Source organism: Bombina bombina, chromosome 4, assembly GCF_027579735.1.
Source record: "Bombina bombina isolate aBomBom1 chromosome 4, aBomBom1.pri, whole genome shotgun sequence".
In the NCBI taxonomy this organism is placed as follows: domain Eukaryota; kingdom Metazoa; phylum Chordata; class Amphibia; order Anura; family Bombinatoridae; genus Bombina; species Bombina bombina.
Window position 1 is genome coordinate 733,461,785 of NC_069502.1, and position 22,873 is coordinate 733,484,657.

Below are 22,873 nucleotides of genomic sequence, written 5' to 3' on the forward strand. Positions count from 1 at the left end.
ACACTGCTACATACACATTCATAAATTGGCTTCCACAGATAACCGCTGCAGAAAAATGTACTTTCTACTTCAAAATCACTGTGGCTAGCCATTTGCAGACTCAATCCTGGATTGGCTCCTCCAAATAAGGCCTGTTTACACTTAAAAGGATAGGAAACCCCAACATTTTATTTCATGATAGAACAAACAATTTTAAACAACTTTCAAATTTACTTGCATTTTCAAATTTGCTTTGTTCTCTTGTTATTCTTCGTTGAAGGAACTAGGGCTGCAATTAATTATTTTCATAATCGATCGGCCGATTATTTTTTCGATCAACCAATTGGATAAAGAAAAAAATAAATAATAGTTTCCTACATTTTAAATAAAATCAACATACTGAGTGTTACACATATAAACTTCAGACTAAAACTTTACATTAACACAACTGCCCAATTTTTAAGCAGCAGAGCACAGTTTTATAATTAAGTAAAACAAAACTGCAAACGGTTTGAAAAGAGTTAGAACTATAAACAGGTAGACTATCAGTTAGTAACATTCTGTTATTCACTCTTTCAGAAACTTTGCTTTGAAATGCAAAAATCTCATCATGTTCCTGGCTATGGCTGGTTCTCTGCAGCTGTATTTCCTGCAGCAGAGAAGAGGCACTCAGATGGTGTTGAGGCGCTTGAGATGCATAAATATGCATTTGCCAATTTTGCCAAAGTGGGATATTTATCTTTGTTAGCTCTTCACCAATGCAAAGTGTTTTCCACCTTGGCAAGGGGCCTCTCAATAAAGTAAGCCTAGACTTCATTCTAACATAATTGTGCAAACAGATAATAGTGCACATCAATTAAAATAACTCCCATCAATCTAGAGCTAGGTGTAAATAACAAGCTCAGCACTAAATCATGCAAAGCATAGTCCGAAATCACCTGATTTAATATAAACAATCCTAATGATGACTCCTATTATATCTGCGTTGCACATAAGCCAGGAGCAGTTGTACACTTATACTGTCCTGAAAAAGAAAAAAGAAATGTCTGTAGACACCCTTTAGTCTAAGGGCATAACCATAAAACACAATACCATGTGCAGGAGCTCACACCACAGTGCACAGACCAACTAATTGCAAACCAACTAGTAGATTATGAGATTCTTTGACAACTATTTATATAATTGATTATTATCGATTATGATGATTAGTTGTTGCAGCTCTAGAAGTAACAGCATTGCACTACTGGCAGCAAGATGAAAACATCTAGTCAGCCAATCACAAAAGACAATTGTGTGCAGGCACCAATAAGCAGCAGCTCCTACTATGTGCTTATTCTTTTTCAACAAGGGATACCAAAAGAACAAAGCACATTTGAAAATAGAAGTGAATTTAAAAGTATCTTAAAATTAACTGCTCTATCTGAATCATGCAAGTTAATATTGCCTCTATCCCTTTAACTGATATTTTATCCTATAACAAGACAACAGAAATGTCTAGTCATTACAAGGTGTTTAATGTACCACTTGATTTTGTGTAAAAAATTATTATTATATATATATATATATATATATATATATATATATATATATATATATATATATTTTTTTTTTTTTTTTTATTTTTTTATTTTTTTCTGTAATCCCCAGAAAAGCCAAAAAGCTAATTCTGTAACCTAGGTTGTCTTCAAAAAGTTGCAAGTTGCATAAACCAGACATTTATTTACAACATTGAAAAGAAAACCTAGGTTACAGAATTTTCTTTTTGGCCTAATTACAGAGCAAGGGGCGGGCACAAATTTTTTACACAAAAGCAAGAGGTATTTTAATGTCCCTTTAACTTTACCTTTTACGTGCACAAAAGATTTTAACATGTTTTAGTATTGCTTTCATTAGCATGACAGAATGCTCTCTTTAAAGGGACATTAAATCTATTTTTTTTTCTTCCATGATAGAGCACACAACTTTCCAATTCACTTCTATTATCTAATTTGCTTCATTCTCTTGGTATACTTTGTTGAAGCAGCAGCAACACACTACTGGGTGCATTGGGTGAGCCAATAACAAGGCATTTATGTGCAGCCAACAATCAGCAGCTCCTGAGTATATCTAGGTATCCTTTTCAACAAAGTATACCAAGGGAACAAAACAAATTAGTTAATAGAATCAGGAAAGAAAAAAATTGGGTTTCATGTCCCTTTAACTTAAAAGCAGCACAGAAATGATCACTTTAGCAATATCCACAAATTATCATTACATTTATTTGTGCTTTGAATATCTTAATAACATTTATAAATAAAAGGAAAATATTATAATATCGCAAAGTATTACACTGACCCCACCAGGCTACTGTATATTATAATATCGCAAAGTATTACACTGACCCCACCAGGCTACTGTATAATGCCACCTGGCTGGTAAACTTTTCAGTGCCGAACACTGAAAAGAGTTAAAGGGACAGTCAACACTAAAATTGTTATTGTTTAAAAAAAGACAACTTCTCTAATACCCATTCCCCAGCTTTGCACAACATTGTTATATTAATATACTTTATAACATTTAACCCTGTAAATTTCTGCCTGTTTCTTAGCCACTACAGACAGCCTCTTATCACATGCTTTTTTATTTAGCTTTTCACAACAGGAGACTGCTAGTTCATGTGGGCCATATTAGATAACATTGTGCTCACACCCGTGGGTTGTAGACACAACACAGCTAAAATGTAAGTCAGTAGAAAATAAATAAAAAATCATGTGATCAGAGGGCATTACAAGGTAATAACAGAGGTAAAAAGTATATTAATATAACAGTGTTGGTTATGCAAAACTGGGGAATGGGTAATAAAGGGATTATCTATCTTTTTTAAACCATAAAAGATTTTGAGTGGACTGTCCCTTTAAATATATATCGGACTAAAGTTGGTTTAAAGCAGTAGTGACGAATACCATACAGGATTAAAAAGGTAAATGCTTTGAATGATAACTGGCTACAAAAGAATTACTGCAGAGAAATCACAGTTCTGCGACAACCTACTAAAGGGCTTAAGCAGCAGATGTGACCTAAGCTCTGCAGGTGACATGCACAATGTCAAAATATTACAGGGCCTAAGCTGGGAAGCAGCAAGAGCAACTAGATCCTCAATCAGGGTCATTTCTTGTGGCAAAAAGATAACCATTAGCTAATAAAAGTGTATCAGCGTTAGAAACAAATGCTATTATTTAAAAGATTATATTTCTAGAAAAGAAAAAAAAAAGCCCAGGATAAGCAATTCCTGATTATAAAAATAATGCAATTCTCATTCATTGCTATATTTTAGACATGTCCTTTCTGCAGTTTCGGTCACTGCCAAATGTGGAAGATAGGACCCACTTGCGGCATTTAGCCCTTTTCAGAGCCCGATTTCTTCTTGTGAACGTGCAACTCACTAAGTTCTGGATTTGCACAAATCTTAATGTGTTGCACTTTAAGAAGAAGAAATCCGGCTCTGAAAAGAGCTGGATGCCATAAATAGCCGCCATCTTCTGCATGCGGCAGTGAACGAAACTGAATAGACATGTCTATAGCACAATGGCTGATGAATTTTAACTAACTGAATTTATTTTTAGTCTTTATTTTGTGCTAGCTACAAATCAGCTGTGTGTAAACTTTCCTGTTAAAAGGGACATACAAGCGCAGGCATATAACGGCAAAATGGTTAAAAAGACTGTTTTAATCTGCTCCAGCGCATCAATGCCCTACTAGAAGCTACCATATCTGGTGAGCCATTGATGCTACTGAGCGTATCTAGGTATGTTTTTCAACAAAGGATAGAAAAAAGAACAAAGCAAAATAGATTTAAAAAGTAAATTAGAAAGTTGTTTAAAAGGACATTAAAAAAAAAAAAAAAAAAAATTGTTTATGATTCCAACAGAGCAAACAGTTTAACTATATATTTTACTGTTATTAATTCTTCATTTTCTTAGCGTGCATGTATCTGGAGCACTAAATGGCAGCAGTTTTGCAAGAATGTTATCCATGCGCAAGAGCACAAGATGACAGCTTTATTTACCGTCATGTAGTGCTCCAGACACCTACCTAGGTATCTCTTTAACAAAGAATAACATGGGAATAAACGATGAAGCAAAATTTGATCATTTCAGTTGGAAACCTTTTATAAAATTGTAAATTTGTCTGAATCACAAAAACATAATTTATGCTTACCTGATAAATTCCTTTCTTCTGTTGTGTGATCAGTCCACGGGTCATCATTACTTCTGGGATATTATCTGCTCCCCTACAGGAAGTGCAAGAGGATTCACCCAGCAGAGTTGCTATATAGCTCCTCCCCCCTACGTCACCTCCAGTCATTCGACCAAAGACCAACGAGAAAGGAGAAGCCAAGGGTGTAGTGGTGACTGAATTATAATTTAAAAAATATTTACCTGCCTTAAAAAACAGGGCGGGCCGTGGACTGATCACACAACAGAAGAAAGGAATTTATCAGGTAAGCATAAATTATGTTTTCTTCTGTTATGTGTGATCAGTCCACGGGTCATCATTACTTCTGGGATACCAATACCAAAGCAAAAGTACACGGATGACGGGAGGGATAGGCAGGCTCATTATACAGAAGGAACCACTGCCTGAAGAACCTTTCTCCCAAAAATAGCCTCCGAAGAAGCAAAAGTGTCAAATTTGTAAAATTTGGAAAAAGTATGAAGCGAAGACCAAGTTGCAGCCTTGCAAATCTGTTCAACAGAGGCCTCATTCTTAAAGGCCCAAGTGGAAGCCACAGCTCTAGTGGAATGAGCTGTAATTCTTTCAGGAGGCTGCTGTCCAGCAGTCTCATAGGCTAAACGTATTATGCTACGAAGCCAAAAAGAGAGAGAGGTAGCAGAAGCTTTTTGACCTCTCCTCTGTCCAGAATAAACGACAAACAGGGAAGAAGTTTGGCGAAAATCTTTAGTTGCCTGCAAGTAGAACTTGAGGGCACAAACTACATCCAGATTGTGTAGAAGACGTTCCTTCTTTGAAGAAGGATTTGGACACAAGGATGGAACAACAATCTCTTGATTGATATTCCTGTTAGAGACAACCTTAGGTAAGAACCCAGGTTTAGTACGCAGAACTACCTTGTCTGAGTGAAAGATCAGATAAGGAGAATCACAATGTAGGGCTGATAACTCAGAGACTCTTCGAGCCGAGGAAATAGCCATTAAAAATAGAACTTTCCAAGATAACAATTTTATATCAATGGAATGAAGGGGTTCAAACGGAACACCCTGTAAAACGTTAAGAACTAAGTTTAAACTCCATGGCGGAGCAACAGTTTTAAACACAGGCTTGATCCTAGCTAAAGCCTGACAAAAGGCCTGGATGTCTGAATTTTCTGACAGACGCCTGTGTAACAAAATGGACAGAGCTGAGATCTGTCCCTTTAATGAGCTAGCCGATAAACCCTTTTCTAAACCTTCTTGTAGAAAAGACAATATCCTAGGAATCCTAACCTTACTCCAGGAGTAATCTTTGGATTCACACCAGTATAGGTATTTACGCCATATTTTATGGTAAATCTTTCTGGTAACAGGCTTCCTAGCCTGTATCAGGGTATCAATAACCGACTCAGAAAAACCACGTTTTGATAAAATCAAGCGTTCAATTTCCAAGCAGTCAGCTTCAGAGAAGTTAGACTTTGATGTTTGAATGGACCCTGAATCAGAAGGTCCTGTCTTAGAGGTAGAGACCAAGGCGGACAGGATGACATGTCCACTAGATCTGCATACCAAGTCCTGCGCGGCCATGCAGGCGCTATTAGAATCACTGATGCTCTCTCCTGTTTGATCTTGGCAATCAATCGAGGAAGCAGCGGGAAGGGTGGAAACACATAAGCCATCCTGAAGTTCCAAGGTGCTGTCAAAGCATCTATCAGAACCGCTCCCGGATCCCTGGATCTGGATCCGTAGCGAGGAAGTTTGGCGTTCTGGCGAGACGCCATGAGATCTATCTCTGGTTTGCCCCAACGTCGAAGTATTTGGGCAAAGACCTCCGGATGAAGTTCCCACTCCCCCGGATGAAGAGTCTGGCGACTCAAGAAATCCGCCTCCCAGTTCTCCACTCCCGGGATGTGGATTGCTGACAGGTGGCAAGAGTGAGACTCTGCCCAGCGAATTATCTTTGATACTTCTATCATTGCTAGGGAGCTTCTTGTCCCTCCCTGATGGTTGATGTAAGCTACAGTCGTGATGTTGTCCGACTGAAACCTGATGAACCCCCGAGTCTTTAACTGGGGCCAAGCTAGAAGGGCATTGAGAACTGCTCTCAATTCCAGAATGTTTATTGGCAGGAGACTTTCCTCCTGACTCCATAGTCCCTGAGCCTTCAGAGAATTCCAGACAGCGCCCCAACCTAGAAGGCTGGCGTCTGTTGTTACAATTGTCCAGTCCGGCCTGCTGAACGGCATCCCCCTGGACAGATGTGGCCGAGAAAGCCACCATAGAAGAGAGTTTCTGGTCTCTTGATCCAGATTCAGAGTGGGGGACAAATCTGAGTAATCCCCATTCCACTGACTCAGCATGCACAATTGCAGCGGTCTGAGATGTAGGCGTGCAAAGGGTACTATGTCCATTGCTGCTACCATTAAGCCGATCACCTCCATGCATTGAGCTACTGACGGGAGTTGAATGGAATGAAGGACACGGCATGCATTTAGAAGCTTTGTTAATCTGTCTTCTGTCAGATAAATCTTCATTTCTACAGAATCTATAAGAGTCCCCAAGAATGGAACTCTTGTGAGAGGCAAGAGAAAACTCTTCTTTTCGTTCACTTTCCATCCATGCGACCTTAGAAATGCCAGAACTAACTCTGTATGAGACTTGGCAGTTTGAAAGCTTGAAGCTTGTATCAGAATGTCGTCTAGGTACGGAGCTACCGAAATTCCTCGCGGTCTCAGAACCGCTAGAAGGGCACCCAGAACCTTTGTGAAGATTCTTGGAGCCGTAGCCAATCCGAATGGAAGGGCTACAAACTGGTAATGCCTGTCTAAGAAGGCAAACCTTAGATACCGGTAATGATCTTTGTGAATCGGTATGTGAAGGTAAGCATCCTTTAAATCCACTGTGGTCATGTACTGACCCTTTTGGATCATGGGTAAGATTGTCCGAATAGTTTCCATTTTGAACGATGGAACTCTTAGGAATTTGTTTAGGATCTTTAAATCCAAGATTGGCCTGAAAGTTCCCTCTTTTTTGGGAACCACAAACAGGTTTGAGTAAAACCCTTGTCCTTGTTCCGACCGCGGAACCGGATGGATCACTCCCATTAATAATAGATCTTGTACACAGCGTAGAAACGCGTCTTTCTTTATTTGGTTTGTTGACAACCTTGACAGATGAAATCTCCCTCTTGGGGGAGATAATTTGAAGTCTAGAAGGTATCCCTGAGATATGATCTCTAGCGCCCAGGGATCCTGGACATCTCTTGCCCAAGCCTGGGCGAAGAGAGAGAGTCTGCCCCCCACTAGATCCGGTCCCGGATCGGGGGCCCTCGGTTCATGCTGTCTTAGGGGCAGCAGCAGGTTTTCTGGCCTGCTTGCCCTTATTCCAGGACTGGTTAGGTTTCCAGCCTTGTCTGTAACGAGCAACAGCTCCTTCCTGTTTTGGTGCAGTGGAAGTTGATGCTGCACCTGCTTTGAAATTCCGAAAGGGACGAAAATTAGACTGTCTAGCCTTAGCTTTGGCTTTGTCTTGAGGTAGAGCGTGGCCCTTACCTCCTGTAATGTCAGCGATAATTTCTTTCAAACCGGGCCCAAATAAAGTTTGCCCCTTGAAAGGTATATTAAGTAATTTGGACTTAGAAGTTACATCAGCCGACCAGGATTTTAGCCACAGCGCCCTACGTGCCTGAATGGCGAATCCTGAATTCTTAGCCGTAAGTTTGGTTAAATGTACTACGGCCTCCGAAATGAATGAATTAGCTAGTTTAAGGACTCTAAGCCTGTCCGTAATGTCGTCCAGCGTAGCGGAACTAAGGTTCTCTTCCAGAGACTCAATCCAAAATGCTGCCGCAGCCGTAATCGGCGCGATGCATGCAAGGGGTTGCAATATAAAACCTTGTTGAACAAACATTTTCTTAAGGTAACCCTCTAATTTTTTATCCATAGGATCTGAAAAAGCACAGCTATCCTCCACCGGGATAGTGGTGCGCTTAGCTAAAGTAGAAACTGCTCCCTCCACCTTAGGGACCGTTTGCCATAAGTCCCGTGTGGTGGCGTCTATTGGAAACATCTTTCTAAATATTGGAGGGGGTGAGAACGGCACACCGGGTCTATCCCACTCCTTAGTAACAATTTCAGTTAATCTCTTAGGTATAGGAAAAACGTCAGTACTCGCCGGTACCGCAAAGTATTTATCCAACCTACACATTTTCTCTGGTATTGCAACAGTGTTACAATCGTTAAGAGCCGCTAAGACCTCCCCTAGTAATACACGGAGGTTTTCCAATTTAAATTTAAAATTTGAAATATCTGAATCCAATCTGCTTGGATCAGAACCGTCACCTACAGAATGAAGCTCTCCGTCCTCATGCTCTGCAAGCTGTGACGCAGTATCAGACATGGCCCTAGAATTATCAGCGCACTCTGTTCTCACCCCAGAGTGATCACGCTTGCCTCTTAGTTCTGGTAACTTAGCCAAAACTTCAGTCATAACAGTAGCCATATCTTGTAATGTTATATGTAATGGCTGCCCAGATGTACTAGGCGCCATAATATCACGCACCTCCCGGGCGGGAGACGCAGGTACTGACACGTGAGGCGAGTTAGACGGCATAACTCTCCCCTCGCTGTTTGGTGAAATTTGTTCAATTTGTACAGATTGGCTTTTATTTAAAGTAGCATCAATACAGTTAGTACATAAATTTCTATTGGGCTCCACCTTGGCATTGGAACAAATGACACAGGTATCTTCCTCTGAATCAGACATGTTTAACACACTAGCAATAAACATGCAACTTGGTTACAATCTTATTTAACAAAAACGTACTGTGCCTCAAAGAAGCACTAAACGATTAAATGACAGTTGAAATAATGAACTGAAAAAAACAGTTATAGCATCACTCTTTAAAAACAACACAACTTGTTAGCAAAGGTTTGTTCCCATTAGTAAAGTAACACTAATTAAATTTTAAACATAAAAATCACAGAGCAACGTTTTAAAACACAGTCACTACATAAGTCTCACAGCTCTGCTGAGATAATCTACCTCCCTTCAAAGAAGTTTGAAGACCCCTGAGTTCTGTTAGAGATGAACCGGATCATGCAGAAAATACAAGAGTAACTGACTGGAATTTTTTGATGCGTAGCAAAGAGCGCCAAAAACGGCCCCTCCCCCTCACACACAGCAGTGAGAGAGAAACGAAACTGTCATAATCAAAACAAGCAAACTGCCAAGTGGAAAAATAATGCCCAAATATTTATTCACTCAGTACCTCAGAAATGCAAACGATTCTACATTCCAGCAAAAACGTTTAACATGAATTAAATACCTATTAAAAGGTTTAATGTACTTTTACAGAGTAATTCCGGTGAAATACCATCCCCAGAATACTGAAGTGTAGAGTATACATACATGTCATTATAACGGTATGGCAGGATTTTCTCATCAATTCCATTCAGAAAATAAAAACTGCTACATACCTCAATGCAGATTCAACTGCCCGCTGTCCCCTGATCTGAAGCTTTTACCTCCCTCAGATGGCCGAGAAACAGCAATATGATCTTAACTACTCCGGTTAAAATCATAAGAAAAACTCTGGTAGATTCTTCTTCAAACTCTGCCAGAGAAGTAATAACACGCTCCGGTGCTATTGTAAAATAACAAACTTTTGATTGAAGTTATAAAAACTAAGTATAATCACCATAGTCCTCTCACACCTCCTATCTAGTCTTTGGGTGCAAGAGAATGACTGGAGGTGACGTAGGGGGGAGGAGCTATATAGCAACTCTGCTGGGTGAATCCTCTTGCACTTCCTGTAGGGGAGCAGATAATATCCCAGAAGTAATGATGACCCGTGGACTGATCACACATAACAGAAGAAATACATTTTTTTGGATCTCGTATCAGTTTAAAGGGACGTAAAACCCAACATTTTTCTATCATGATTCAGATCTTATGTAGTCATAACACAAATGGTTGTAAAGACTTCTATGGGTGCCCCTTTGTTCAGAAATAGGGGACATGACTGGCTCTGATATGGCTTTTTAGTAATTATAAGGCCGCTAATTGCGGCTGCGCACCACACTTCTTTAATTCCAGACAGTGAACGAATTAATTAGCTGAAAAGGGTAATACGTATTCTAGTGTAAAGATTAACCTCCCACCTGATCCCTCCCAAACTGCTTTCTCCCCCAAATCCCCCACCACTACCTTAGGTACTGGCACTCTACCAGCATGCAGTTTGTTTGTTTTTTTCTTGCAGTTCAGGGATCCTCGTCAACCCTCCCTGATCCCTCTCAAACAGCCCTCTAACTCTCCCTCCTCCCACTAATGGTGATCATCTTAGGTCCTGGCAGTTATCTGCCAGTACCCAGTTTTTAGGGGTTTTCTATTTATTTCCTGTAGTGTAGGGGTCCCCCCACCTCCCGCCTCCCTGCGATTATATAGAGTCCCCCACTGATTCCCAATTTTTATGCAGTGTAACGTCCCATCAAAAAAAAGTTATGTCCCTATAACCTAAAATAGCAAACTAAGCAAGGACATATAGAAGCATTTGTATTCAAAACAAGTCTTCTCTTAAGAGGTTTCTTTTCACATGTATTCTAAAAAATGGTTTTAATTATTTTAAGAGGAAAAGCATGGGTAAAGGCATAATCATGGTTTTAAAGTGCAGAGTAAGCAGTTGCTACAAACAAAAAAAAAAAAGAAAGAAACACAATTAGACATTATGTTCCATTTCGATAGCAGTGGCTACTAACCCCAAACAAAGCTACCCAGTTTATTAAAGTAATTTGTTATATACATACATAGCATTTCAGCAATTAAACACTACTTTGCAAAATGTATAAAACAATTTATAACCATGTACAACTGTTTTGTCAGCAAAACTGCAGGGTTTCTCTATTTCAAAGCTGTCCAAGGATACACTTCCTGAAACCACTGCAGTAAGGTTTACCCAGTTTCCTTTGCAGCATCCAGTAGATTTGATTGTTTCGCTATTATTCATATAAAGGGCATAACACACTTTGTAATTGCAAGCCTTTTCTGTAATATTTTAACGTATTTGCAGAGTGTGATTAAAAAATATATATATATATATTAACACAATGTTCATTGCAATTGTTTTCAATAGCCAAACTATGTCAGGCTAGCATCTGTTAGACACATTCTGTTAGATAAATGTGTATTGTTTTACATCGTACCTCTGCGGAGACCAGCTAAAGACAGGTATGCAGCAGGTTTAGGTTTGCCAAGTCTAAGGGGTAGATTTAACAACGGCCAAATGGCCCTTAGGCTCGCCAGAAACCGCAGCTATGAAGCTGCTCCATAACTTGTCTGCTGCCTCTGAGGCTGCGGTCTGCAATTCTTTTGTGCAATGATAAATGCCGACAGCGTATCATGTCGGACAGACATTCAGTTCTATGAATTGGAAAACCCACAATTAAACTCAATTTAAAGAAAAGAAGAAATAAAAAAAAAAAAGTTGTAAAGGAAGAAGAATATTACAACTTTTATTTTTAAGCATTACTTTTATTATGTAGCAGTTTAAGTAATAAATGTTAAAGTGATGGTAAATGCAAGGATTTACCAATGGAACAAATAAAAGGGGATTTTCAGTCATGGGGGTATATTTATTATAGTGTGGACACACAATAAGATGTAGCGTATCATGTCCGCCACATATCGATAAATGGCATTTATCACTGCACCAGCAGCTCTTGTGAACTGCTGGTGCAATACCGCCCCCTGCAGATTCGCAGCCAATCGGCCACTGGCAGGGGGTGTCAATCAACCCGATCGTATTAGATTGGGTTGATTTCTGTCCGCCACCTCAGAGCAGGCGGACAGGTTAGGGAGCAGCGGTTTTTAGACCGCTGCTTCATAACTTCGGTTTCCAGCGAGCCTGAAGGGCATACAGAGCTTGATAAATTGACCCAATGAAGTATAAAATACTTCATGCGGAAAGCTCATTTCTTTGCAGCGTTCGCCGCAATGAGCTGCTAAGGCAGCCCACGGCAGACCGCTATTTGGCTGAGAGGCAACGTTTTCACCTCTTAGCCGATAGCCGTGTGGGAAATCAGGCGCCGCAGCCCACAGCAGAACGATATTTGGCTGAGAGGTGACGTTTCCACCTCTTAGCCAATAGCCATGCGGGAAATTAAGCTTGGTGCCAGATTTCCCGCACGGCTATTGGCTACGAGGTGGAAACGTCACCTCTCAGCCAAATAGCATTCTGCAGTGGGCTGCCTTAGCAGCTTAGTGCGTCGAACGCTCCAAACAAATAAAGGAGCTTTCAGCATTAAGTATTTTATACTTCATGACTGAAAGTCCCATTTATTTTTTCCAATTGTAAATTCTTGCGTTTCACAAATGCTAATCATTTTAACTTTTGTTTTTATTATTAGAGCATCAGTTACCTAATTAATTTTGAGGAACTGCTTGTTCCAAAGCATAAGCAAAAGTAATTTGGTGGCCATATTGTAGCAGTAAAAAGCATTTTCCTTTATTCAGTATGGCTGCCAAATGTATTACACATTTAATTTATACAATAAGTATGTTCCCCTCAATCATAAAGGTACCCAAATAAATAGTGTCCTGTAGTTTTCCCCAACTCTAAGGAGCTACACAGTCAAAAAACATATGAGGCACATTAGCTGAAAGGTTTTGTACACTAGAGAACTTAAAGAAAAATAGATTGCCTAGGATGCAAGTGATCGCATATACATTTATAACAGAGAGCAACACATTGCATCTGTTTTAGAGAGGCAGAGGCATTTCTGCACAGTTTTACTAAGAAGGAGTTGCTACATTAGATGTGATATTGGGGACAAGAGATTATAGGATTGCTGTCCCAGTGGCACATTTAGTTGTATAGAGGTTTTTATGGAAAAATCTCAGGAAAATGTTCGTCCCTAGATGGGTGTTTGTAGAGAATGCTTCTAAAAAGAAAATAATAATGGAAGAAGAGCCCAAGTCATAGAGCATTAACTGCAATAAGTCAATAGTAGAACACTAAGTCTTACGCACTTCCAGAAATCTGTTCAGACAGATCCGATGATTGCCGTTCCACTGCTTCAGCATGCGCAGTTGCAACAGACTGAGGTGAAACCTGGCAAAGGAAATTATGTCCATGCTGGACACCATGAGACCAATCACCTCCATACCCCGAGTCACAGATGGCCTTAAGGAGGTCTGGAGGGCAAGACATGTTGAAGCTAGCCTGCAACGTCTATGGTCTGTTAGAAATATTCCCATGTCTATGGAGACTATTATAGTACCCGAGAATTCTACCCTGGTACTTGATACAAGAGAACTCTCTCTAGATTTATCTTCCATCCATGGAAATGAAGAAGACAGAGGAGAGATTCCCAATGGTCCACTCTCCGGGTCAACTACTTGGAAGGCAGCTATGCTCACCACTATATGACGAAAGGCAAAGAATGACTGGGGGATGAGGGGAGTGTGGGAGGTATTTAAGCCTTTGACTGGGGTGTCTTTGCCTCCACATGGTGGCCAGGTTCTTAATTCCCACAAGTAATGAATGAAGCAGCGGACTCTCCTCCCATTAAGATGGAAAGAAGTTTGCAGCACACACGAACAGTCGCATACTCACACTGCTCTGGTTGCCACTTTTCAAAATTTGGCTCCAGGTGCCATTTATACTTGAATTAAGCCTTTAGAAATCCTTTGAAAGCTTCTTTGCTGCTTATTCTGCATCCGGTGCCTGAAAAATGTAGCCGCTAGTGAGGCAGCTTCAAGACAAGACCGGAGGCCTGTGCGGACATCCTATAAGCGCCGGACATTTTTTCCATCTTCGTGACTGGGAAGTTAAGTAGATTCCTCTAAACTGCAACTCCTATTCAAGGTTGTGGCCTTCAACTTGACACCCGCCCCGGGCAGGAAGCCCTAGAGGTCCTGTCGTTACGCAGCAGTGCTATCTTGCCTGTCAATGCAGAGTACTAAGAAACTATACACAGCATTTCTGCCTACTTCTTAAAATGTGTTCCACCTGAGATCCCACATGGATATAATATGTGAAAATCGTTCCCTGCTGAATAAGTACTCGTAAGCCTTTGAAACCATATTGAAAATTGCATTTAATAAGTCACCTTCTGTAGCTACTACCACAAACACTTTCACTGACCTTGCTAGCGGCACATAAGATGAAGCTGTCGACCTGGTACCCCAGAGTAAGCCGCCTCACTCCACGAGTGATTGCCTGACTTGACCGACAAACCATATACTTATCTCAACGGATTTGGTGTTGCATATCAACGGAACAATGATACTCTTAAACAAGGAGCAAGAGTCTAAAGATCTAATAGGAAGCCCGGAAGATAAGGACATTAAAAAAAACACACAAAAAAAACCCACTAATGGTGATCTTTTCTCCTGTTCTGCTTCTAGGTGGGGAACTTTGGAGGTTTAGACATACTCGACATTTATTGTCACACCTTATTGATTGAAAGCTGCTCCTCTTATCAATTTGAGAACTGGTATGAGGTAAGAGAACAACAATTTATGCCTGATAGGCTACAATAGCCGTTTAAAAAAAAAAAAAGAAGAAGAAGGAGGGACATAAAATGTCACAAGATCAAATGGGATATGTGACCGTAATTCCATATTGTACGCTCCCTACACATTTATTGCTGTAGTATTGCTTTATAGGTTTAGAATTACTTGTTCTTGAACAGCCTTATATTATTTTGAAAGGTTGCCTCATTAATATGACTGACAATCTCATAGCTTTAACCGAATCGCAAGGATATTACTCCTTTACCCCTATGTTTAGTGTTGCTTCCCTGTCAGTGGCGGGGACTAGGAAGCCTTAATAACTCTTCAACGTTTTACAACACAGATATCAAGAAAAGACTTTCAGTTTATAAATATATATTTTAGACAAATACTATCCTAATTGAGGTCTTAACATTTTATTTTGTACAACCTATCCCTCCTGAAACTGCTTTTCACCATCTTAGAAACAAGTGTAACGTTTTTCTTTGATAATAGATATTTGCAGCGGGGTGCTGAACCTAATTTATTAGGTTTTTAATGTAGTTGTATTCATTTTCTTGTACTCAAAAAAGGTATTTCCCTGTTATGTTTTGTTTTTTCTTTTCCGCATATCATAGCTGTATACTAAGGCCGCAGAGATTTTTGTCAATGTGGGAATCTTCATTTCAAAAAGCAGAAAAAGAGTTTAAAGGGACATTCAAGTCAAAATTAAACTTTCTTAATTCAGATAGAGCAACTTTCCAATTTACTTCCATTAACAAAATGTGCACAGTCTTTTTATATTTACACTTTTTAAGTCACCAGCTCCTACTGAGCATGTGCAAGAGTTCACAGAATATATGTATATGCATTTGTGATTGGCTGATGGGGAGTGGAAATAGACAAAAAATATAAACTCATTTGAAGTTGAGAGAAAGTGCTATTGTACTGTTTTTATTTCATGCATTTGTTGATTATGCAAAGCTACTGTATTGACTGGTCCTTTAAATCTAGCTAAATGTAAAAAAATAAAAATGAGATTTACGATAAGAGAAACGACAGGTCCCCTTTATTTTATTGTACTTCCTGTACTCTCAGTAACCCAATAGTTTGTTGAGGTCCAAAAGTGGCCTTATGAGTAATTAAGGAATTTTCAGAGCAAATGGCATATATTTTTGTTTTTTCATATATAAATTTTTATTTTCTTTAAGAAAGATTATATTGTGAATTGTCTTTTGAACTTTTTTTTTATCTCTTGTTAATCTAAATGGAAACTTTAGTATGTTATTGTAGAGCATCTGATTATTCTCTGCATTGCAATTATCTTGTCACTCCTGTTATTTCTAAGCCTTGCAATAAACCTAAGTAAAAAAAAAAAATCACAAACAGCCAAAGTGTGCCAAATGGATTGCTGAGAAACACACAGTAATAAAAACCTATAAATATACCAGTATTACTAAGAGCTTATTATTTGTGGTAATTGGCCTTTCTGAGGTCTGGTATGTCCTAGACCTGGCTTGGTACAGTTAGAGACTTTAGACCATATGTGGCAGTTTCATAGCCTGATGCAGCAAGTACATTCTAACTAGAGCGTGTGTACTTCCACCACTGGAGTTCAACCACTGATATATTAAATTAGAAGGGTTTACAGGACTTTTTTTTTTTTTTCTTTTCAAAATTGGACATTGGCTGTACTAATGTCCTGTGATAAGTGGGTTTAAGTTCTCAAGTATATATGCATACTTTTTAAAGACACATGAAACCCAAAAAGTTTCCCCCCCCCCCCCCATTATTCAGACAATTAAAAAAAAAAAAAAAGTTTCCAATTTACTTCTGTTATCAAATTAGCTTTGTTCTCATGTTTTTCTTTGTTGAAGAGATACCTAGGTAGGAGTAGGTAGTGTGCACATGTCTGGAACACTACACTGCTGCCATGCAACACATGTGCACACTCCTGAATTTGCATCCCTGCTTTTCCGCAAAGGATACCAAGAAAACTTGATAACCAAAGTAAATAGGAAAATTGTTGTTTTATTTGAATCATGAAAGAAAAAAAAAAAGAAAAAATAGACTTATTTGCATTTTAAAACACAAAAAAAACAAACCAAAGAAAAAGGCAGAGAGAATGTGAATTACAGGCCGGGAAAAAAAGTAAAATTTTGATAATTTTTTCTTTTTAAATATTAAATTAGAAAATTTGGATTTCAGAATACCGGCTTTGGGGATTAGTACCTGTACTTGCATGTCAGTTTGCCATATCCTGGGAGTCAGGGAGCTATAGCTATTAAAAAGACTGAAAAATGCAAAAAAAAAAAAAACAACATGCCGTTATGTTAGAAAATGTATTGCCCTATCGCTTGCCAATAACTATATGTTTAATGGAAATGCAGCAATTCACTACTGGGACCTAGTAAACACATCTGGTGAGCCAATAACAAGAAGCATATGTGCCTAGCCACCAATCACCAGCTAGCTCCCAGTGCTGCTTCTAAGCCTACCTAAATATGTTTTTCACTAAAGCATACCAACCAAGAGAACAAAGTCAATTTTGACTTTCATATCCATTTATGATCCCTAAACAACTGTACTGTATGTTATCATCACAGGGAAGATTTTTCAGATTTCCTTACTCATCTTATTGTACGCTTGCAAGAGCACTATTGCTAATGACTACTGGCAGCGACTCCAGAGTATGCCTGCACACTGCGAACATTTTGCCAAATTCATTATTAAATGTCACCCAACATATTGCATTACACTATGCAGCAGTGGAGGAGCAGACAGCTTTTCCCTGCTAACTCAATAATACATTATTCTCATCATTCTAGAAAGAAGAAAAACACAAAAACAAATGAAATTCTGCCACTCGTATAGTGTGTTCATTATTGCACATCATTCAGTTTTAAATAAGTACTTGGGTTTGATACAAAGTAATGTTGTTCTAAGATTGTTAAATAATAAAATTCTCAGGGATCTTTAGGTGTACACATTTTAAAAAGGGACATGAAATTTATAATTAAACTTTCACGGTTCAGACAGAACATGCAATTTTAAGACTTTAAATTCAGTTATAGTATCAATATGACTGTTTCTTGGCATCTTTTGCTGAAAAGCATATGTATGTATCTTCTGCAGCAGCAGTGTACTAGAAGCTAAATGTTTATCGGTGGCTGCACACATTCGTCTTGTCATTAGCTCACCTGAAGTGCTCAGCTAGCTCCCAGTAGAAGTTTTGATCTAGCATATTAGAACATTTTCTTATTGTGCCTTTACGTTCCTTTAAGCTATTAGACCAGGGGTGTCAAACCTATGACACAAGCCAAGATCACAGTACAAATCTATTAGAAAAATGCCAGCAGCTGTTAAAATTGTATTTTATTGAACTCATTAAAATCCAGTAAATAGTAACAAAATAAAAGCAACAAGGCTTAGCTTAGTTCAGGGGTTTTCATAGTCTTGAAGCGGTGGGCCTCCCCTCTGGCAAAATTTACAAGACAGTGCTCAACCAAAGGAATGCTTCACTCCCATTTAAGTTTGCACTTTGTTACTCCTGCGTTAAATGCAAGTTACTGATGAAGACAACAGATACAATTTAGTCTCTGAGCAATTTTGACCTCAGTGTTTTTCATCAAACACAAAATGGTCAAGTGTCATTGTGGGCTCTTAAAAACGGTCAGCTGCTGCTTGCCGTTTGTATAGTACAGTGTAAAGTGTCACTGATCCTGAGCTTCTCCTTATATGTTCTAGGGCCCCCCTGAGGAGGCCCAACTCACATTTTGAAAACAACTGGCTTAGTTGAAGTAGTTGAAAATCAACCTTTACAAGATTATCGTCAATTTATTTTCCACTAGTGGGAAAGCCTGCCCAGAGGTCAGTCTATTGTGGTGATGGAACCAACCTGACATTTTCGGAACCCACCTGGATGCAGCTTACGTTGCCATCTAGGTGTATTCCGAAAAAAGCTCTCTCCCCCCTCCCCTCTCTTTTGCTCTCTCCCCGTCCTTTTTATTTTTATTTTATTATGGCACTCCCACTGCCTCCCCTTCCCTGCTGAGCCGCCACCAGGCCACACCTCCCGCCGGCACCAGCAGAAGATCGTTACAGACTGTGAGACACACAGTGTCACCGTCTAATGATCAGTCATCTGGCTTCATATGGAGACGGAGCACAGATTGCGCTCCGGCTCCATATGGGACACATGCCTGAAGCTTCATGAGCTCCAGCTTTCATCTGTTATGATACATATTAAGCGGTTTATAACCCACTCTCCCAGAGCTCCAGAAAATGCGACTACACAGAGCCGCTGCTTGGACATGCCCCCCTTCTCAACATGGATTCTAACTTTTTATCTATGGGCTCTTTGAACAACGAACTATCCTTGAGGGGAATAGCCGTACGCTTAGCGAGCGTGGAGATAGCTCCATCCACCTTAGGAAAGGCCCCCCATAGCTCAAGCTGAGAGTCCGGAATAAGGAATAGCTTTTTAAAAGCGGTAGAGGGAGAAAAGGACGAGCCCAGTTTCTCCCACTCATTCTTAATAATCGTAGCCATCTTCACGGGAACTGGGAAGGTCTGAGGCACCACCCTGTCCTCGTAAACCCTATCGAGCTTAGGGATCAAAGGTTCTTCCGGAAGTTTCAGTTCCGGAACTGCCAACGTAGCAAGCACTTCTTTCAGTAAAAAGTGCAAATGCTCCATCTTAAACTTAAAATCTGGCTCCTCAGTAGCCGGAGGTCTAGAAGACGCACATTCCGTCCCAGAGAGAGCACCCTCCGACGAGTCGGAGGCGTCCTCCTCATCGGATAATCTCTCAGAGACATCCAACGGAGTAGATTACCCCTGGGACGTAAGGATATGTCTTACCCTTCGCTTGCGCTTCGCAGGGCCTGGTAGGGCATGGAAGGCCGCATAAACCGCCTTTTGCTGCTGGGCAGCGAAATATGGCAGCCACGAGGCCCCTCCCGCAGGAGGATTAGTAGGGCCTTGGGGAGCCAACATGTGTAATCGGAGATGAAAGTTGGGAATGCATCTCACGGGACGGAGAACCCACAAAGGTGGATGGCTCATTAGTACTAAATATCTTATTCTTTCTAGATATTGCAATCTTATCAAAGCATGTGGAACACAGTTGAGCAGGCGGATCAATCTGTACTTCCTCACAATAAACACAGGTATTAGATTTAATTAAAGAGGGAGTATCCTCTAACATATGAGAATCCTCCATAGCTTGAACCTTTAATATCGACTGTGATAGACTAAATGGCACCTTTATACATCAATGGCCGGGGCACTTACTACCTCCTATGACCCGGACAAAGGAGAAACCGTTACGTCTCCCGCAAATGCCGATCTGGAAAGAGGAAGTTGAAGAGGCCACACCCGGTCACATGGAGTGCCATGCATGACCACCCCTGCACTATAGAGAAAATGCGCCAAAAGATGATGCGCTGATCTTCACTGGACTGTTCACACATTGCTAGAGCCTCATCTCACGCATGACGTAGCATTAACACAATAAAGATATTATGCATCCACCCCTGTTCAATAATCCCCTTTCCAGGGATATTAACCCTTGATTCTATACAGATAAAAGGAGACACACTGTGACCCTGTCTTCTTGCGTTATATGTGTATAAATGAAATGATCTTACCTAGGGATGCACCGAAATGAAAATTCTGGACCGAAACCGATACCGAAAATTCAGGATGCCCCTGGCCGAAAACCGAAACGAAACCGAAATTGTTTTTTTTCTTTTTTAACTACAGTGTGTGTGTGTGTAGCTGAGAAAGCTTGTAGGCGGGAAAGCTCCAACAAATGGACGTGGTCACTTGTACCGTAGGGCGTGATCTGCAGTGAAACTGGAGCTCTATAAGGGAGAGTGTGGTTATAGCCAGACAACAATACGAGGGGGACATGTGTTTTTGTGTGTAGTTATCCGTGCAATGGGCGTGGCTGCACCTGATCGTATCTCCGCCTGGTTCGGGTCTCACACTGACCCGTCAGATTATATGTCCGGAGCCCCAAATATAGTCTGCCTGTCACCTATCACCAGGACCACCATTTTGGTTCTCTTTGGGCCGAAATTGGAATTGCACATTTTCGGCGGCCCAAATTTTGGTGCATCGCTAGTATTATTCTTTATTTAGTTCTGTGTAACAGAATCAGATTTAACCGTTTTTGTTTTGTTACCAATTATCAAAATAAAGTATATTCCTAGAAAACTATTATTATATGCAAAACAGTAAATCAAGTAATGAACTTAAACAGCAGCTCTAGGCTGGCATTAAATTTGAAATATTCTACACAATAATTTTACCGAAAATAAAAGGCAAAAAAAACGAAAACCGAAATAACAAAAAATGCCATTTTCGGCCGAAACTTTCTGCGGCCGAAATTTCGGTGCATCCCTAATCTTACCAGAATCTATGCCATGGAACAGGAACACGGCCCTTCAAGTGTGACAGTTTAGTAGCTTCGCTCCTGACATGGATTTTAGTGAATAAAGGCAGGCAGTGAAACTCGTCACTGATTGCCGAGGAGCGGTTTCATCCATGCTCTCACAGGATTACTTAAAACTCCAGTCCCATTTCGAAAAGTACTACCCTCCTTTAAGAGACTACTCCAAATCTTCTGACACTTCTCTGCCAACCTCCTGTGACGAAAGGCAAAGAATGACTGGGGGATGAGGAGAGTGGGGGGGGGGGGTATTTAAGCCTTTGGCTGGGGTGTCTTTGCCTCCTCCTGGTGGCCAGGTTCTCATTTCCCACAAGTAATGAATGAAGCAGTGGAGTGTCCTCCCATTAAGATGGAAAACATTAATTCTCTAGGACTCCAACGTTCTTTTACACACAGTACCCTGCCTCCTGCCTAAGATATCCTGATTCTCAGGAATAAAATGTCCCTCAATATGGTGAAGCATACAAAAGGTTGTAGTGGCAGGGCTTTCTACTAGAAATTAAAATGACACTTACCTGCACCCTTGACTGCCCGGAAGGACGACTGCTCCCCTGGCATGAGAGGAAGCCGCTCCTCACAGAGACCTGTGGATAGAAGAAGGAACAGAGTAAGCCTACTCTGGCATTCTATTTGAGGGCAGCAATCTGTCAGGAAACACAGTGAGGCCCACCCCACAAGTTCCTAACTGCTTGAAAGCTACCACAGCATTATTGAAGAGACTAATGTGGAGTACAGCTAAACCGAGCCCGTCAGGGAAGATCAAAGCAAACCTGCTCAGGCTTCCAAAATAACAAAATATTGATAGAAGAATTCTTACAGACACCTAAACTTCCCCTCCTTGCACTGAAGGCAAAGAGAATGACTGGGGGTTGTGGGAAGGGAAGTGATACTTAACAGCTTTGCTGTGGTGCTCTTTGCCTCCTCCTGCTGGCCAGGAGTGATATTCGCAACAGTAATTGATGATTCTGTGGACTCACTGTGTCTTAAGAAAGAAACTATATTAATAACAGTGTTATGCAAAACTGGGGAATGGTTAATAAAGGGATTATCTATCTTTTTAAACAATAAAAAGGGATATAAATGTCAATATTCTAAATTACTTGAATGTGATGTGGCATAACTTGAAAAAGCTGACAATATAACCTGAAAATCTATATCAAAAAAGATATTTCACCTTAAAATTTCTTCAGCTCACAATAGTGCTATGTGATACAGAGCTACTTTTGCTACTGTCATCTGCATGGTAAATAAAAAAAACAGCCAATCAGCTTCATCAGTGGTGAGTTCACACTGTGGTATACTGTGATCTCATGTTTCACTGAAACTTGTAAAGATGTCATAATCTGCATTAAAACTGAGGAGGGAAATAAAAGGGACTGTGCCTGCAAATGCCAGAAGCATGCTCCCTTTGAGAATAAGCTGACTGTTTGCTTAAAGGGACAGTACACTGTAAAATAGTTTTTCCATTAATGTATTTTAAATGACTTGTTATACCAACTGCAGAGTATAAAATATTTGAGAAATTCCATTTTCATGTTTATTTGTGTATATGAAGTAGCCGATTTTGTGCTTTGAAACCACACCCTATTACAATGGGTTGAACTTAAAGGTGATATCAGATCTCATTATGTTCTAAGTTTGTGTAAACAGACTTGCTTCCTTATCTTTTATTTGTCTGGAACACCAAAGCTCAATACATAGAGAAAACAATGGAAAATGATAATTTTATTACTTAACTATCCTGCATCCCACTGAG

The 22,873-nt window shown here is 40.1% G+C and overlaps 1 protein-coding gene across 1 annotated transcript in view; it reads right to left on the reverse strand.

The window, feature by feature from the left end:
- Positions 1-22,873, reverse strand: part of ZDHHC14 (zinc finger DHHC-type palmitoyltransferase 14) — a 222,673-nt gene that overhangs the window by 75,377 nt on the left and 124,423 nt on the right. The window contains exons 4-5 of the mRNA XM_053712213.1: positions 21,633-21,701; positions 2,361-2,415 (exon numbers count right to left, since the gene is read on the reverse strand). Coding sequence (XP_053568188.1) covers positions 2,361-2,415; positions 21,633-21,701 — 124 coding nt within the window. The remainder of the gene's footprint in view (positions 1-2,360; positions 2,416-21,632; positions 21,702-22,873) is intronic.